General features: G+C 36.5%; 1 protein-coding gene and 1 non-coding gene across 2 annotated transcripts; one reads left to right on the top strand and one right to left on the bottom strand.

Annotated features, from left to right (window-relative positions):
• The first annotated feature begins 3,702 nt into the window (after nt 1-3,702).
• LOC146918757 (small nucleolar RNA R71) lies at nt 3,703-3,809 on the top strand. The gene has a single exon (XR_015017045.1). It is a non-coding gene; the product is annotated as a small nucleolar RNA R71 (small nucleolar RNA).
• A 9,675-nt stretch (nt 3,810-13,484) lies between these two features.
• LOC146918756 (uncharacterized) lies at nt 13,485-15,259 on the bottom strand. Its single transcript, XM_085720372.1, has 4 exons — nt 15,124-15,259; nt 14,756-14,857; nt 14,558-14,644; nt 13,485-14,441 (listed from the first exon to the last, which is right to left on the bottom strand). The coding sequence occupies exons 2-4, from the start codon at nt 14,825-14,827 to the stop codon at nt 13,857-13,859; spliced, it is 744 nt and encodes a 247-aa protein (XP_085576498.1). The 5' UTR covers nt 14,828-14,857; nt 15,124-15,259; the 3' UTR covers nt 13,485-13,856.
• Nucleotides 15,260-18,915: the final 3,656 nt, after the last annotated feature.

Below are 18,915 nucleotides of genomic sequence, written 5' to 3'. Positions count from 1 at the left end.
GAAGAAGAAAGAAAGGAGGAGTAGAAGAAGAGTAGGAGAAAGAGTGAAGAGAAAGGAAGAGAGGGAAGAGGAAAGCTCACATTTTATTGAGGTCCGTAAGGAGGACCTTGGAGTTGGAGGTGTTGCATCATCCGACGGAGCATCTCATTATTTTCATCATTGACACGGTTGCCCCTTTGAACTTCATTGCGAAGGCCGGAGATCTCAACACCTTGCCTTTGTTGCTCGGTGCTCATCCTCTCGATTTCATTGTGAATCCATGTCCATCTTTGATTTTCATTAAGCTCACCGGTTTCATGGCCATGGTGCCCCTCTTCATGGTGCAAGTTAGCACCTTCTCCTTCATCATGGTGCAAGTTAGCACCTTCTCCCTCATCATCATCTTGCTCACCAAGAACCTGCACATCATTAACATACAACCAATTTTCTTCCACCTCGGTGGTAGTCCGAGATGGGTTAGGCAATAAAAACATGATTGGCATATTTAGCTTAAGTTGGTAATGGAGGGGTGGACGATGTTTGATGAAATTCATAGCAATAAGGGTCTCTATGTTAAGCCTATTGTTTCCCTCAATTGGTTTGATCCCCTCATCTTCACCCACTCCAAAACACCTAGCTATATATGTAATGATTCCACCCACCACTATGTCTCCTCTACCGGCCGGTCTAGTACCGACAAAGTCTAGGTAATCAATCAAATAAAAACAAGTATTGATGGGGTGGTTGTGGAGCATTGCCCATAGCATGAACAATTCATCGGTTTTAGTGTTTCCTAGCTCGGTTCTACCCCAAATAGTGCAAGCCATTACCCTTTGGAGGTACCTAAGTACGGGGTTGTGGATGTTGCTAGCTTTGTTGGCTCTAGGAACATAGTTGGAAACGCCGGTGATACGTGTCCAAAAGGCAGCTGGGTCATAGTTATCCGGTTTTAGGCTAGGATCCCAATGATCATGAATATATCCTTCATTTGCAAAACCTAAGGCCTCACAAAAGTGCTGAAGTGACATGTCATAATCAATATTCATCAACCGAAAAACAACTCTATGGTTAGGGTTATCAAAATTCAACTTATCTTTAGTGAAAACAATTGAGCTTAAAAATTCATAAGTGAAGTTTTCATAACCCCGCATAGGTTTCAGCAAATCTGTCCAACCTAACTTTCCTATCAACCTAGAAACATCATCAAACAGCTCTAGCACATCTAAAGTATTGGGATCAGGATAACGAGAAGGATGCAAATGTTTAGAGATTAGAATTTTATACCTGTCCCGTTGCTTGTTGTTTTTGAAGTTTATTCCATGATTCTTCGCTTGTGCTTGCTTCTTTGGGGGAGGTCCTCCTTGAGAGCTTGCTGGTTCTTTACCACTTCTTCTTGAAGCCATTGACCCTTGTTGGAATTGGTTTTGAAGGTTTAGGGTTTGGGAGAATTTTTGGTGGAAAGGATTGGTTTAGGGTTGGGGTTGACGTTTAAGGAAGGTTTGTTGGTTTGGATGTGGAGATTGGTTAAGGTTTTGTGGTGTTTGGGTTAGGTTTTGAAAGATTAGGGTTTTGGTGAATTATGGTTTTGAATGGATGAAAGATGTTTTTGATTGGTGGTCTTTGTTGTGGATGAAGTTTGTTGTTGATTGGTGAAAGAATTGAGTGGTTTGGTGAAGAATTGAGGGAGATATGAAGGTTTGAAGGTTATGGAGGTTTAGAGAGAAGTTTGAAAGATGAAAGAGGGTTGTTGTTTGTGAATGAGGAAGAAGAAAGAAAAAAAAATTGTGTATATAGGCAACAAGAACACGGGCACGGCCGTGCCACCCTTGGCACGGGCCGTGCCATCTTTCTGACTTCAAGCTTCAATTTTTCTTTTAAAAACTTGGCACGACCGTGCCATACCTAGCACGGGCCGTGCCACCTTTCTGGTCCTGGGGGCTTCAGAATTTTTCAATTCCTTGATTTTTTTCGAATCACACTTGGACAATTACCTACAAAACAACTTAAAACAAAGAAAAACAAAACAAAAGCAATTAAATGCGTGGGTTGCCTCCCACGAAGCGCTCTTTTATTGTCATTAGCTTGACGTTTAGAAAGAGTCCTTAGAATGGATCAAAGATATCATATTGTGTAGATGACGCTATAAAACGTTCTTTCACAACATGATCGTTAAGCATGCAACAAGAGTAAAGAGCGGGACCTTTCATAACATTTTCCAACTCGTATCCTACCATTTGATCACTCACTTGAAAGACTATCCTACCAAGTTTAACATCAATGAGAGCTCCCGCAGTTGCGAGGAAAGGTCTACCTAGGATTATAGGGACGTCGTCGTCCTCTTCAATGTCAACGACTACAAAATCAGTGGGGATGTATATCCCCTCTATCTTAACAGGTATGTCCTCGACAAATCCTACAAGTTTCATGGTAGAACGGTCAGCTAACTTTAATTCCATTTCGGTAGGTTTCAACTCTCCTATCCCTATCCTTTTAAGAAGAGACAAAGGCAGCAAACTAATACTAGCTCCTAAGTCACATAAGGCTTTGTTTATGGTTTCATTCCCAATTTCACACGGTATGGCAAAGCTACCTGGATCTCTAAGCTTAGGGGGTGCTTCTTGGATGATTGCACTAGTTTCCTTAGCCAAGGCTATTGTCTCATTATGCTCTATAGCCCTTTTCTTTGAAAAAATTTCCTTTAAAAACTTGGCATATAGAGGCATCCTAGACAAAGCTTCAGCAAAGGGAAGTTTAATGCAAATCTTCCTAAGTATGTTAACAAATTTTTCAAACTTACCCTCTAGTTTAAGCTTATCAGGATTTAAGGGGGGTGGAGTTTTGTTTTCTTCAAGCGGTTTTGCTTCTTCTATCACAATTTTATCATCTAAAGGCTTGACACTTTCTTTCCCAATGTTTTTAACCTTAGCAAAAGTTTCGCCTAACTTACTACCCCCAAAAGATATGACATTAACTTGGGCTTTGGGATTGGCTTCGGTTTGACCAGGAAAGACTCCCGGTGTTTGGGAAGAGGTAGCCACTTGTTGGGCTATTTGGGCGATTTGAGTTTCAAGCATTTTAGAGTGAGTAGCAATAGAATCAACCTTGGTATTGAGTTTGGAAAGAGAATCATTCAGAAATCCGGTTTGGTTTTTGAGTTCTTGAAGTTGTTTGTTTTGGTTGGCAATAGAATTTTCCAACAAAATTTCCAAATTGGATTTCTGAGTGAATCTTTGGTTGTTTGCATAACCGGGTGGTGCTACTTGTCCATAGGGATTTTGGTTTTTGTAAAAATTTTGATTTTGTCTCATCCCTTGGTTGTATTGAGCATAATTCATTTGCTCAACACCGTTTATAGCACTACCCAGTTGGCAATCAACACCAGCATGACCAGTTATACCACATATTTCACAAGAAGGAGTAGAAGCAGAATTGGTAGCATTAACGTTGAGTTTTTCAAGTTTTTCAGTTAGTGTATCAATTTTAGAAGCAAGGTGGTCATAGTTAGAGACTTCGTGTATACCTGCCTCCCTTTTGGAGGATGAAGAACTAGAGATGGCTCTCTCGTCGGTCCATTTGTAATGATTCTGAGCCATGTCTTCAATTAGGGCATACGCCTCCGTGTAGTTCTTGTTCATAAGTGCTCCACCTGCAGCTGCATCAACAGACATCTTTGTGGTATAAGACAAGCCATTATAAAAAGTGTGGACTATAAGCCACTTCTCTAGGCCATGGTGGGGACAAAGTCTTAGCATTTCTTTGAAACGCTCCCACGCATCATAGAGAGATTCCCCATCTTTTTGGTTGAACCGCGTGATTTGGTCTCTAAGTTTAGCGGTTTTAGATGGTGGAAAGAAACGGGCAAGGAATGCTTGCCTCATCTGATCCCATGAAGTAATGGAACCGACTTCGAGGGAATGGAACCAAGCGCTAGCTCTATCCCTTAAGGAAAAGGGAAAGAGATGAAGTCTTACGGCTTCTTGGTTCTCCTTCATGGTTCCACTAATTTGTAGGAAAACAGAGATGTGAAGATTGGGATCCTCAGTGGAGGATCCCGAGAATTGGTTTTGCTGCACCAAGTTAAGTAGGGCAGGCTTGATTTCAAAGTTGTCATCCTCAACCGTTGGGTACACAATAACAGCTTGTGGCTCAGCCGTAGACGGCGTTGCATACTCTTTGAGAGTGCGATTGGCCATGGCGATGTTATTTTGTGCCGCTCTCCTTCTTCTATGTAAGAACCTTTCGATCTCGGGTATGAATACCGCTTGATTTCTAGTTCTTCGCATACAAGGTTGAGAACCCAAGAAGTTAACGATAACAGAAAAATAAAAAGTTAAAAATAAAAAGAAAAGAGAAAGAAGAGAGAATTCTAATCACTAAGGAAAAGCTAATTAAATTAGTTAACTCCCCGGCAACTGTAACACCCCGTTTTCCTAATATAAAAATTTCTTAATTAAAAATCAGAGTAATTCAACTTTAAACGGAATGCTACACTTCTTAAAAATTCATTTAACATAAGTAATTCAAAACTTCGCAGCGGAATTAGTTCATTTAACATAAAAAGTCTTTGGCACGTTGGCCTCATCAGAAAATCTCATAAGTCCTAGTTCAATATTTATTCATAAAAATTCATAAACAATACGTAAGGAATAGAAGTAAAGTCAAGTCCTATCCCGTTACGTATCAGAGCACCTAGACACACATGTGAGGAGTCCACTCACGACGCCTCTAATCTTGATTACCTGCAAGTTACCCATACGAAGAGCAACATTTTCAAGCAGAGGGGTGAGATTTCTCAAACAATAATATAAAGCATATAAAACATATAAAGTACATTCAACAACTTAAACATCATTAACATATCTTAAACTCCATTAACTAGCATCATTAATCACCTACATTAGTCATATACTTCATCAAATAACTTCAGTTATTAATAATAAAACATCATCAAATAATAGTCGCAACACATTATCATAATCATATAACATCTTATCATAAATCACATAACATCTAACATCAACAATAATAATAAGCATCAACATCTAACATCAATAATAATAATAACCATCAACATCTAACATCAATAATAATAGGCATCACCATATAATTCACGTAATAGCATTATCAAAACATAGCATTTATTGGAAACAACTTCATAACCAAGTTCAATAATCAACTTCATAAACAACATCATCATTAAATCATAATCGCAATCAAATACCATCATCGAATATCATCAATTAATCATCATTAAATATAAGTTATGACGACTCTACAATGCAACAACAACTTCAACAACAACTTAGGCAACTTCAACAACAACTTAGACAACTTCAACATGCATGTGGTACCACCAGGGCATTAAGCCCCCCTCGCTAAGGTCATATTTGGACCTGTCGGGCATTAAGCCCCCATCGCTAAGGTCATAAAGAACCTGTCGGGCATTAAGCCCCCATCGCTAAGGTCATAAAGAACCTGTCGGACATTAAGCCCCCATCACTGACTATGCAACGACACAATCTTCCTACAACTTGGCAACTTAAACAACATCATGAACATCTATGACATCCTAACATCTGGACATCTTGACAACATAACATCTTAACAACTTGATGACTTCATAACGACTCGACGACTTAACAACTCTTATCATCTTAACGTCTTAACATCTTAACATCTTGACAACATATGGATCACATAAATAATTCATGTCATATCATAATATAACAATATCAAATGATAATAAACAACATCTTAAAACATCATATTCATCAATCATAAACAACTTCATATAACATCGTATTTAAACATCGACAATAATTCACTATGTATCTTTGTAAAAACATAATAAATTATCCACAACCTATTTTCATGTCAAACCAAAGCTACTGGAAAGATATCACAAATATCAACAACTTTCATGTTTACAACAAAGATCAATTCAAAACAGAAACATATGAACAAAACGCAAAAACATGAAACAGAGAATGTTGTCACTGTACAATTTTGCTAAGACCTCCCTGTAGTATTTTCATCATAACTCACAGACCAAACATCATTTTCACGTCAAACTAAAGCCACTGGAAAGCTAACAAAATTATCTAAAACTTTCATGTTTACGCGTAAGACCAATTCTGTACCGATCAATACCAGTTTTCATTTTAAATTCGGAAAAGTTGTGCTGAAAGTCCATAAAAATTCACTGTGACCTACGTGCAGTAATTTCACCATAACTCAAGTTCTATAAATCCTATTGACGTGAGACCAACGACATTAGAAATCTAACATCCATACCTACAACTTTCGTGTTTACACCTAAACCCAGTTCGGAACTTAAACTTGTCAAACTGAGACAATAAACACGCGTTTTGCACATTGACAGCAAAATCGCAGTTCAGCTGCGATTTCGCTTTGGGGAAATCTTTTCCACTTCGTATTCGATCCAATACTCTCCAAACTTGACCCTAATCATTACCCTATGATTACCCTATTATTAGAACACTAATTATTCATCAACTTACTGTATGCAAATTCAAAGGGTTCTCAAATCTATTAACAACCTATTACAATTATTAAACCCTAATTCTTAAACTCACCAACATCTCATCCAATTCCATGGTTCTAACCTCAAAACTACATCCGATAATCATCCTATGGGTTATCTAAGGACTGTATACAATTTCTACATCAATTCAACAAGTTTTCATCATCTAATCATCAAATCTCTCTCAAAACCCTAATTCTCAAATTCTCACAAACTTTCCCCAACTTGTTAGATGCAATCTAATGATTTAACAACTTAATATTAATGCAAGATAGTCTCACCCTCACCTTAGATTAATTCCTGAATCAGCAGCATCGTTCTTCTTTCCTAAGGTATTCTCCTCTTCTCTTGACTTTCTTGTTCTTCTCTTTTCCAAAAAGCGGTTTAAGATAAACTCTTTCCAACCTAAGCTTCTCTATTTATAATACTAAAATATTCTTCCCAAATCTATTTAGGCCCAACAACTTATTCTTCTTTCTATTCTAACCCTCAAATCCACTCACACTAATAATCCTTATAATCTTATTTATTTCTAAATTAAATATATCTCTCACAAATAACAAATATATTTATACACCAAATATTCAAAGATTATTTTTGTGAGAAAGGAATGATGATTATGAATAACTGGTAATCTAATCGGTGGATGGTAAAATAAACAAGTTTTATGGTTACAAAGCTAATCAAAACAACCAAAACGAAAAGAGAGAGGGCAAGGATCAACAACTACTCCTTATGAAAGAAAGTTCCAACTGCGTCAATATTTAGAAGATTGAGAAAACCCTTTGGAGGAGAAATATGGAAAGAAAGATCAATATATGAAGAAGCTTCAAGCTTAGTCATGAAATTGGCACATTGATTTCCTTTGCGAAGAGTGTGACAAATTGAGACATTTCTTTGCACAATCTGCTCTTTTATGTCTTGAATCAAAAGAACATATATATGGAACTTCAAGGAGGGGCCATTGATGAGGTTGATACAATGCAACAAATCAGAGTAATAGACCCTTGTAGATAGCGTATAACTCGGTGATGGATATTTGGCAAGTGAACCAAATTCAATCGAAGTAATAAAAATTCGTTTTCACGAGGACTGTATTTAACTTCTACTTAGCAATTTCTTTATTGAAAAGGATGTATAAAATTTATATTGATGCCCTAGGCAGTTTAGTTGTTTTGTAACATAAACGGATTAAAAACAATAAAAGATTGGTTTAAGAAAATTCGAGAAAAGTATGGTTAAGACCTTTGAATCCTCCGAAGCTCTCCTATGGTAATTCACACTCCTAGTTCAATCAATGATTATTTAGTTTCACGACAGATTAAATTAGTAATTCTTCCCCATCTCTTGACCTAGAGTTCTCCCCGCAAGTGACAACCCTTAATCTCTTAAGTGAATTCGAAACTGTTGGAGGTATTAAAAGAACGTTAATCCCTATGTCATAACCTAATAATGATCTATCTCTAGCTTGATTACTTAGGTTAAATCCATTACCTAGTTCAGAGTTAAAAGCCAGGGTTAGTCGTCATTCAATCTCTATGATCAATTTGCATATTCATAAAGCTAGGGTTAGTAGTCGATGATAAACATACAAAAAGCATTAAACACAAGGTAATATGAATAAAGATTATGAAGGTGAGAAAAACACAAGAAGGGGGGTTGAATTGTGTTTTGGAAAATTCTTCGTTTCTCCTAAAAACTGAACACACTGGTCAGAAGCTAAGTGAAACAGCTTCTGAAGTGGTTATCAGAATCTAAATGCAGCGGAATAAAACAGAGAGAGATAGAGAAGAAGAACGACACAAAGCAATTATACTGGTTCCTTCCACAATCCGGAAGTAGTCCAGTCCCCCTTGCACTTCCAACGAGATTTCACTAAGAGTAATATCTGATTACAATTGCTCAAGCACACAAGCAAGAGACTTCCTTTGCTCAAGCACACAAGCAAGAGACTTCCTTTGCTCAAGAACACAATCAAGAGACTTCCTTTGCTCAAGAACACAATCAAGAGACTTCTAGCTAAACAAAATTACACAGAAAATTGTTTAAGGTTGAACACTTGATATACAATCAGAGGTGCTCCCAATACAAATCAGATACAGACTCAATGACTTAAGAATTTCTAAGATATGACTTTGAGACACAGAAATTCTAAGTGAATGCAGAACAATTTCAGCAGAGGTTTGGCACTTGTAAAAATGTTGTGAGTCTTTTGTTCAGCATTAGCAAAACTCTAAGTCTTCATTCCTTTATATAGAGGTGTGAAAGAGACGTTGTGAAATTGCCAGCACATCAAAGAGTCGTTGTTGAAGCTTGATCTTTCACCAATGATCTTTTGCCTGATTTGGTTGTTGTCCTATGAAGAACCAATTTGAAATCCATTCCTTATCCAAAGGAACATCTATGCAGGCGAAGCCGTATTCTGGAGCTGTTTTCTTGTCTTGTAGTGTGGACACAAAACAGAGTAGTGGAGAACGTGGTTGTACAATTCGTACAGAAGTACAATGTCAACGCTTTCGTCCAAAATTGCAAGCACATGCCTTCAAACACCTTTGAAATGACCGTTGCAATGTTCCACTAATTTTCTGCTATGTTTTCGAATCCAATAGACAACTTTTGCAGTGTTGATTCTTCAATCTTTGAATCTTTTGCAAATCCAGTTGATCTTCAGCTTCTGGTGAAATGACTTCTGATGAGGCAGCTTCTGATGATGCAGCTTCTGATAATGCAGCTTCTGATGATGTGGCTTCTGGACCTCTTGTCTTCAGAAGCGGTAATCTTCAGGAGCACCATTTCTACAGGAGCGCATTACTCTCTTCAGGAGCAGCTTGACTTCAGGAGCGCTTTCCGTCTTCAGGAGCGTATTGCCTTCAGAAGCGTCTAAACTTTATTTTCTTTTGCTCTTTATTTTCTCATTCAGAACCAATTAATGATGTAACTTTTTAACTGAGGTCATGTACACTTGAACAAATATTAGCTAGTCCAATTTAAAATTTTTAATACCTTGTTATCATCAAAACTTTCTAAGGTTCATTGTTAAACACATTTTGTTCCAACAGATTAAACTTTCATTGAAATTCAAAGGAGTTCAACAAATTAGGGTTCCCATAGGATTACATCAAATTCATCTCAGGATTAACCACAAAAGAATTAGTTACTCATAGCTAAAGTACAAACTAACTAACATAAGAAGAAGGATTCATACATGTAATGGATGATTGACTATTAGTTTTGATGGTTGCCCACCATATCTTCAAAGTCTCTGCTCCAAAATATGCTTTAGGTCTCAAAATTCATGAACCCTTATTCTGAAAACGCACTTTTCTATTTATAAGCCAGTGAAAATCGGCCCCCGAGCCCAAAAATTCGGGGCCCAAGTCCAAAAACGCATTCCCCAAGTCTGTCAAATCGGCGCCCGAATGGTCCAATTCGGGACCCAATTTTTTACGAACCAAACTGGTCTTCTGGTGGCTGGAATTTGGTGCCCGAATGATTGGAATCGGCGCCCGAATTGAACTTTGCATGAAATCCAAATTCTTCAATTTTTGTGCTTTCATCTCCCATTATCTTGATGAATTATCCTAAAAATTACATGAAAAATGTCTACCAAACTAGTAATGACAGAGTGTCATCACTCGGCAGGCAGAATATCAGATAAACCATGAATGTTCAAGGAGGAAAATATAGAGTGGTTCACTTTATCTTATTTTTATCAAATCATGGAGGAAAAATTCCATTAGTGGGTCTGCAATTCTACCTCATACTTCAATTGTTCATTCCAAATGTCTCTAATTTTTCAAAAGTTGCATTCTACTTAAAAATGGCATGGTTAGTTTAGGAATCATATAGTGATGTAGTAAAAAAAAACTTGATATCATCATAGATTGATTTTGGCGCTTCTATTCGGAAACATCAAAATTTATGTCGGAAATAAAAACTTTTTATACACCAGATCACAAAACTTCAATATGAAGTGTCGATTCTGCATATAGATAACATATGATAAAGAATGAAAAATGAATGCTAATGTTACATTCAAAATTGAGCATGCAGAACTTTTGGATTAGTAATTAACAGCAACATAGATTTGGTGCAGCCTTGGCGCAACTGGTAAAGTTGTTGTCATGTGACTGTAAGGTCACGGGTTCAAGTCCTGGAAACAACCTCTTGTGTAAAAACAGGGTAAGGCTACGTACAATACACCAAATGGTGGGACCCCTTCCCTGACCCTGCGTATGTGGGAGCTTCAGTGCACCGGGTTGCCTTTTTTTTTTTTTTTTTTTTTTTATAGATTGGTGCAATCTACATACAGTAGTTGAATTTCATACAAATTTACATTTCTCTGATGCATTAGTAAAAAAAAAACCTGATATCATTACTTTTGGGATGTTTAGTGCATATTCATCAATTAAAAGATTGGGGAGACATAAAAACTTGCCTCGGCTTGAAACACAGGAAGGTTGTCGAACATGTGCGCAGGAGTTTTACAGTGTGTGTATCTCAATGAACATCCGTATCTCAACATTGCGCTTGAGATGTCGAAGATTGGGGAGACACTCGGCTACACAAATAACATGAAAGAACGAAATTGTTAGAAGGTAATTAGATGATGATGATGATATGTACTGATTAATTAACTTTGAGGAACACACTCTCTATAAAAATTAATATAATCATTCCATGAAAAAGAAGAGAAAAAACCCAATTCATAAGGTTTAAACCCTAACCCCCAAATTCAGAGAATATCCGAGCAATCAATCACAATCACAAATTCAAATCAAACTAGAATTGGAAAAAATAATTAATAATCTGTAATAATAAAAGAACAACAAAATTGTTAGAAGGTAATTAGATGATGATGATGATATATATGTACTAATTAATTAACTTTGAGTAACACACTCTCTATCAAAATTAATATAATCAATCCATCAAAGAAGAGAAAATCCCCAAATCAGAGAAGATTGGAATGAATAAAATCAACAACTAGAATTGAAAAAGAAAGAGAAAGAAGATGAATCAAAATCAAAATACATACATACCTGCAAGAATGAAAATCAGAGAAAGAGAGAAGATAATTAAACTATGCAACCCTAGAAGAACAAGTGTGTGTGAGTGTAACCATCCAAAGAGAATTTTGAGAAAAGAAAGAAAGAAGAATGAAAATGCATAGATACCTTGAGAGTGAAGAAACGATTATGAAAATACGATTGAAAGAGAGATTATGAACCAAAACTGTCATGCAACCCTAGAGAGACAAACTGAATAAAGAGTGCGTTTATTACTTGAGCTACTTTCACACACTATTTCTACTTTGCACACCCCATTCTTTTCATTTTACTTGTTAATTGCCCTTGACTATTCTCAGTTTTTTTCTTTCTGACAGAACCTCAAGTGTGTGTTTAGATAAAGTAATTTGAAAATGCAATTGACGAACATTCTCGCTTTGGAAAACGACGTTGGTTCACGCTACGTTCAAATTTGTGTTGCATTTTAGTGCTTATTTCGTCAATCCAAACACGGTCGTCTATCTTACATCAAATTGTTTATCATTATTATATGTAGTGGTTCAGTTTTCCTTCAAATTCACTTTGTGTTTTATGTGATTATGTGTATCCTTTTAAGGCAATTGGTAAGGAAATAAATGTCAATACAACTAAAGTTGTGGCAATGTTTTCCCATATTGTCGCTAAAAATCTAAAATAGAGATTAGTGCACTCTGGATCTAATAAAGGATCTGAATGGAAATCATGGCATACAACGTTTCTTGTCAATCCTTAATGTTCAAGATAATCATGTCATATACCAGTTGCTTTTAACCTTCTAATTTCACCAGTCCTATATGTTTTTGCCTATGTTTTCCCTTTGCTACTATGATGCGATTATGGACAGCCACAATCAATTGATTTTGCTACTGATAGTGCTAAATAGATGAGCCAACACACAAAATCAAAAATTGCCCAAAAAAAATCCATTCAGAAGGGTTTTGGAAACTCGTTGGAAGTGTTTTGGAAAATGAATTCAGTGCAGCAAGTGTGGTGTTCATGTGTTTCTACTCCATCTTCGATGAAGTATAGATACTATTCCTCCTCCACCACGACCACCACTCGCAAATCCAAATTCCCAAAACCAAGCAAAATTCCTTTCCAGCCCAAACTTGCCAACTCTGTCAACCTAATCAGCACCGTTAACAAACATTTTCACCTCCAAACTACTCATGACGGCAACCCTCTCGCCGCCACAGTCATCACTCGTTTTGGCCATGACCCTCCTTCATTTTTTATACATGTTGTATTTCAAGGTGATTTGGCTCATACTGCTAACTTTCATCTCAAACTAAATGATTTGGTTCTGCCCTGTGTATTGATGTGAGGCTACTCACTAATAAAATTCATTTGATTACATTTGTAAATAATTAAATGCAATAAAAGGTAAATGAAAAAGAGAATAGAGAATTATAAATAAAGCCATACAGACTCTTGCATTGTCATATTCTAGAACTTAAAAGATCTAGTCCTCTTTTTTGTTAGGTCTACTAAATTGAATTCCACTAAAAAAAAAATGAAGTAAAAGCTGCACTATCAATGGACAATGATGATTCAGCTGTACCGGTCAAGTTTCCTCACACTGTCTTTTTCACATGGCATGGAAGAAACAAATAACCATCATAATTAAAACCATCCAAATCTGTAGCTAGCAATTCAAGAACTATTTGAACTACTAAACTTCAAAGGTAATCAGAAATGACATTCCATACTATTACATTTACAACTACCACTCAAGAATGAGAGAAAAGTTTTAGCATATTCATTTCATGCTGCTTTAAAAAGGAATGTAATGAATTCCGTTGAAGGTATGCCACGAAGACACAATTTTATTCAGAATCTTAAGGCGAATATATTCATGGCCGGAACACAAAGCTTCCATATATGAGTTTAGACCCCCTTCCCATGCAAGACGATTAACACATTTCCAATAATATTACATTACATCCAAGTGTTATAATAGACGGTACATGGGGGAGGGACTTACTAGAGTAGAGCCCTCACCTTAGAAGCAATAGTCAGAAGCAATACCAAACTTTATTGATGACAATAATTCTGGAGAATGATTCAAAACCAGAATAACAAGACACACATAGACCAAGATTCGAGAGTTTGGTTCTCTCCCTCCCAAGTGTCTAACACTCACAACTTCATGATAAAACTAAACATAGTTTAATTTTAGTTACAGCATTTAGAATGATTTATTTAAGCACCTACTCCTATAAATATTCTTTATAAGAGGTCTAACATATACATTTTGGATGTCCTTCATCTTAAGTCTCCAACACTTACTTCTTCTGCCGCTTACTTTTGATGTTACCTTCAGCAACTTCAGCTTCGCGCTTACGAATTTCAACAGCTTCAGCATTCTGCTTACGAGCTTCAGCCCTCTGCTTTCGAAGTTCAGCGGCTTTCTGCTTTCGAAGTTCAACGGCTTCCTGCTTCAGCTTTCGAAGTTCAGCGGCTTCCTGTTTACGGATTTCAGCAGCTACCTGCTTCTGCTTTCGAACTTCAGCGGCTTCATGTTTCTGCTCTTGAACTTCGGCAGCTTCCTGCTCATGAACTTCTGCCTGCTTCTCCTTTCGAGCTTCGGCAGCTTTCTGCTTTCGATCTGCAGCAGCTTTCTTCTTTCGATCTGCAGCAGCTTTCTGCTTCTGGTTTCGAGCTTCTATAGAAGCCAGAAACTTAAAAAAATTCTGCCTTCGAAATTCATCAGTTGACTGCTTTGGAAGTTCAAAAGGATCAAAAGGAGATATCTGCTTTGGAAGTTCAGCAGCTTTCTGCTTCTGGTTTCGAGCTTCAGCAGCTTTCTGCTTACGAACATCGGCTTTATATGAAGCCTCACAAGAATTGATTAAGTCCAGCATTTCCATCTGCAGGTTTGGAGGTTAATTAATGATAATATTAAAGAACTGAAACTTGAACGAAAAGCATTCATTGGTAAAAAGGAAGTTTGTTGGCTTGGCATTTCGAGAAAAACAAAACTTACATGGGATTGTAATTCAGACTTAGTCCTGGCATGGTATTTAACATCCTTTCGCATACTCTCATACGAGAACTCTTCCCTGGTCTTCTTCTGGTTTAGAGATAAATTATTATTATATTAAAAAGTGAATAAAATATATATGGAGAAATTAAGAAACTAATTAAAACTGTTTGATACATGTTATCAAAAAAACAAACTTGCCTCATTGGGATAATCCCAAGGATGATGGTAGGGTGTTGTTTTGGGCCAATTCTTCCTCTTCGAATAACTCATTTGGGCTTTGTGAGATGTTAAAGATTGGAGCTGCACAATGTAAAATTGTGAAAACACGAATTTAATTTGATAATAAGGATTATGAAAAATGTCATGCAATCACACAGTAAGTCACAGCCCAGCATTCAAACCCTAATCACCCAATTCAATCACAGAACAGATTCAAAGGAAAAGACGAGAAATTTATTAACAACTATAATTGAACAACAACAATAACAATAATCGACAAGAAAAATGATAATTGAAAAAAGAAAGATTAAGAAGAATGAATGAAAAATAGGTACATATATACATACCTTGAGAGTAAAGGAAAGAAAAGCGTAATGCAACCCTAGTGAGACAGAATATACATATATATTAGAGTAATCTGATCGGTGGATGGTAAATTAAACAACTTTTGGGTTGTTTTGACTTTTTGCACTACAATTTTACTTATCACACCATATTTTGTACTGCAAAAATCCAGAATGCTATGTTGGGTTTTCCCTGGAATTTGCATAGTTTTTAGTAGTTTTTTTTTAATTAATTTTTTTAATCATTTTTTTTAAATTATTATCCAAAATGTGGCCTAGTGAAAAGGATGACATGTCACTAAAATTACCAATTGACCACAAAATTGGATTGAGGACTTTGGGGTCAAATTCGCTTAATAAATTAGGAAGTGAAAATTGCACAATCGAGAAATTTGGGGGCTAAATGTGCAATAAAACCTAATTATTATTATATTTCTTAATGATTATGTAAGATATTTTAAATGGCATTCATTTTGAAATTAACAGAGATGCAAAATAGAGAGAAAGTTGAGAAGTTCATAACTCAAAAAATAAACTCTAAATGAGGAGTGTCGTGGACACTCTCTTCCTAATGCTCACCCTTTTGTAGGGTGAAATTGATGTGGATTCCATTGTAACATTTAGGGGTGTTCAAATTCAAACCAATCCAAATTAAAACCCCAAATCGATCTAAAAAAATCGAAAATTGCACAAAACCGAATAAAATTGGATGTGTTTGGATGACATCTTATGAAAACCGCTTGGATTGGATTGGATCGGATTTTGAATTGATTTTTCAAAACCGACTTGAAACGAATACCTATATTTTAATATATTTCCATTTTTATAAGTATAATATATTATAGGGTTAAATATGTTTTTGGTCCCTATAAATATGTCAACTTTTTGTTTTAATCCCTCTAAAAAAATTCTTCAACTTTTAATCCCTCATAAAATTTCATCTTCACTTTTGGTTCATCCTTAAACTCATGTAAAATTCATATTTTTAAACGTACAAATGGTAAAACAACGCTAACATCCACTACATTACATCTGAAATATACTTGAGTCCATGAGAATAGTTTACAACTGGTACAAACGAGTACTCGACGATAATCCATCCAACTACATAGCTATTACTTCATGCTACAAGCAACCTGCTGATCTGCAAACATAAAGGATTGGGATGAGACATAATGTCTCAGTGAGTTCCACCTAATCCTAGGCTATAGGCAACCTCGGGGAAACTTAAGATTTGCCTCGTGTCTACATACACAACCGTTCGGTTGATTTTACGTGTGTGGATATCTAACATGCTTAAACGACCGTGTGAAATACTAAGATCGTATTTGGGTTCCTACATAAACTTGTACATAGTGCATAACATGTCATAATCATATCATAAGCATAGTCATTTCATATTCATAATGTTAGAGGTTAGGGTTTAACATGCATAATTTATCTAAGTTCATTTTACGGATTGTAACCGGGTGGAGTAACCCCGAGTACAATCCCATGTCATAACCGATGAAAATCCTATCTAAGGTTAACATCGGACTCCTCTTAATGTCGTGCGGGCCTACCTTGCGGAGCGTATCCCGTCCCCCTAACGTGAACCTCTCGTATCCCCCTGGCGTGGATAGCGAGAGACACGACATGTTCATATCTACATAGGCTTACTCTTACATATGATGCATTTATAAACTGCACTTACTTGATTAGTTACCACGGGTCCGTAGTCTACCCACATAGCGGTAAATAATTACACGCTTATTCTTGTTCCTACATGACCTAACGTGCTTAGGATAATATAGCAACATGATTATTCTCAACTATCTAAGTTGAGGCTCTATATAAGTTTTCCCCATTGCTTAAGGGTTAAAATGCTACCCGGACATAACATCTACTATCATACTCTCATGTACCACATATTGCCGAACCATGTTAATGTTTGCGCACCAATTTTGTTTTAAGAACTTAGATAAGAATGTAAATCGGACGCTTGATATTGAGGGGTTCATAATATAGAAAAAATACTGCAAGAATCGGGCCTCAGACGGCCACTACTGGACCACATGACGAGTCAACAACATATGAAAAGCTGTCAAATTCGCCCCAGGCTCGCTTATGGCGAGTTGTCTCTAGAGTTTACACGCTTTGAGCGAGTTCAACTCGCTTTAAGCGTGTTTAATCAGTCCAGAACCTGCAGAAACGTGATTTGGTTCAAAAACCTCAAAATCAAGTCTCCTAATACACATATTATCTCCAGTAGTCATAAAAATGCTGATAATAAAAGGCATGGCAATCATTAAGATGATTTGGCAAATATGACATAAAAGGGGTACTAACATAATTCATGCAAAACCTATGATTTCATTCTTTCTCACATAATCCCATGGGTGGGAACTAACTAAGGAACTCACATGATATGCTCTGCTTCCATTCCAAGCTTCAAGTCCCAACAAGCTAACAAAACCCTAGTTGCTTCTCTCTTGCTCAAGCTTGCTGCAAGGTGTTCAAGATGCAACACAAACAACAATCTTCCTCACATGAATACCAACCTAGATTCTGTACAATCCTAGCATTAGACCCCATACTTCAAAGTTACCTCCAGACTTCAATACTTGATCAAAATTCGTGAAACCGGTGCCAAAATGTCGGAAATTTCGTTAGCTAACCATAGCAACAACAATCACCTGATTCGGAGTTACAGAGAGAGTTCTTACCATTTTAGTGAAACCCTGTCCCAAAACCCGTAACAAATTCCAGCATTCGTGCTCAAACTTCGAACACGATTTCCGAATTCGTTTCTAATCCGAATCATACGAAACTTATATCTTAATTGAAGGGAATTAAGTGTAGAATTCAGAAATCACATAATTATTCAATTCTGATCAACACAGTAAGAGACACGGCCCAAAAACAGAACCTATCTAAACAGCAATCACAACATAATCACTTATGGAAGCTTATACAAACAACTTATGCTTCTACCATGACAATAACAACCGCTGCACTTCTTGATTGGCTTAAATCCCTAACCTTTTCTTTAAGTCCAGCTCTTAATCATCAAGCCACTAGGACAACTCCAATACCTTGCGTCTAAACATCCAAAAAAGCAGAACACGGCTTCAATCTTTACACATGGAACCACCAATCACAACTCTACTCTCCTAAACCCATAACTAAGCATGTAGCTCCAAACTCTTACCTTTTTATATCGGTAATTGAGAGGGTTAACTAATGTAAAAATATACATTTTTATTGATTTTATTTAGAAATTTAAGAATAATACCAATTTAAAATACTTTCTTTAAAAAGTTAACATAGTTATGAATTATGATGAATCATAGTTGGATGAATGCTAATTATTTAAGTGACTAGTATGAGAATGGAGAGGCATGTTTTTCTAAAGGAAATTGATGGAAAGTAAAGGAGAAAAATCTCCTTAAATTATAGCCTCTCTTTACTATTTTTCATTGGCTATATAAACCATATACCCAGAATCAATTTTAATAACACTATGAGAAAACTTTTAGAGAGGAAAAAATCCGAAAGAGAATTTTAAAAATGATTATTCAAATATCATTTCTTCAACTAAAATTTTCGTAACCAACAAGTGTCCTTGACGAGGATAGGACCCAGGGCCGTTCTTTGGGGAGTGCAAAGAGTTCAACCGAGCTGGGCCTCCCAAATGGATGAGCCTCAAGAAAAAAACTATTGCTCAATATCCCCCACCTCCACTCTAAAAAGAAAAATAAACATGTTTCATGTTTCAATTTTTAAGTAAAAAAATCATGTTTCATGTTTCTATTT

Source organism: Medicago sativa, chromosome 6 (assembly GCF_051527215.1).
Source record: "Medicago sativa cultivar Bolivia chromosome 6, Bolivia_mono, whole genome shotgun sequence".
NCBI classification, from domain to species: domain Eukaryota; kingdom Viridiplantae; phylum Streptophyta; class Magnoliopsida; order Fabales; family Fabaceae; genus Medicago; species Medicago sativa.
The sequence above is the reverse complement of the archived record's forward strand: the minus strand, read 5'-3'. Positions and strand labels throughout refer to the sequence as shown.

Bases quoted from the DNA above. Each gene is read 5' to 3' on its own strand.
- LOC146918756 (XM_085720372.1), bottom strand. From the start codon at position 14,827: ATGAGTTATTCGAAGAGGAAGAATTGGCCCAAAACAACACCCTACCAT. The intron at 14,645-14,755 runs GCAAGTTTGTTT...TCTCTAAACCAG, and splicing joins CTTGGGATTATCCCAATGAG to AAGAAGACCAGGGAAGAGTT. The intron at 14,442-14,557 runs GTAAGTTTTGTT...CCAAACCTGCAG, and splicing joins AGTCTGAATTACAATCCCAT to ATGGAAATGCTGGACTTAAT.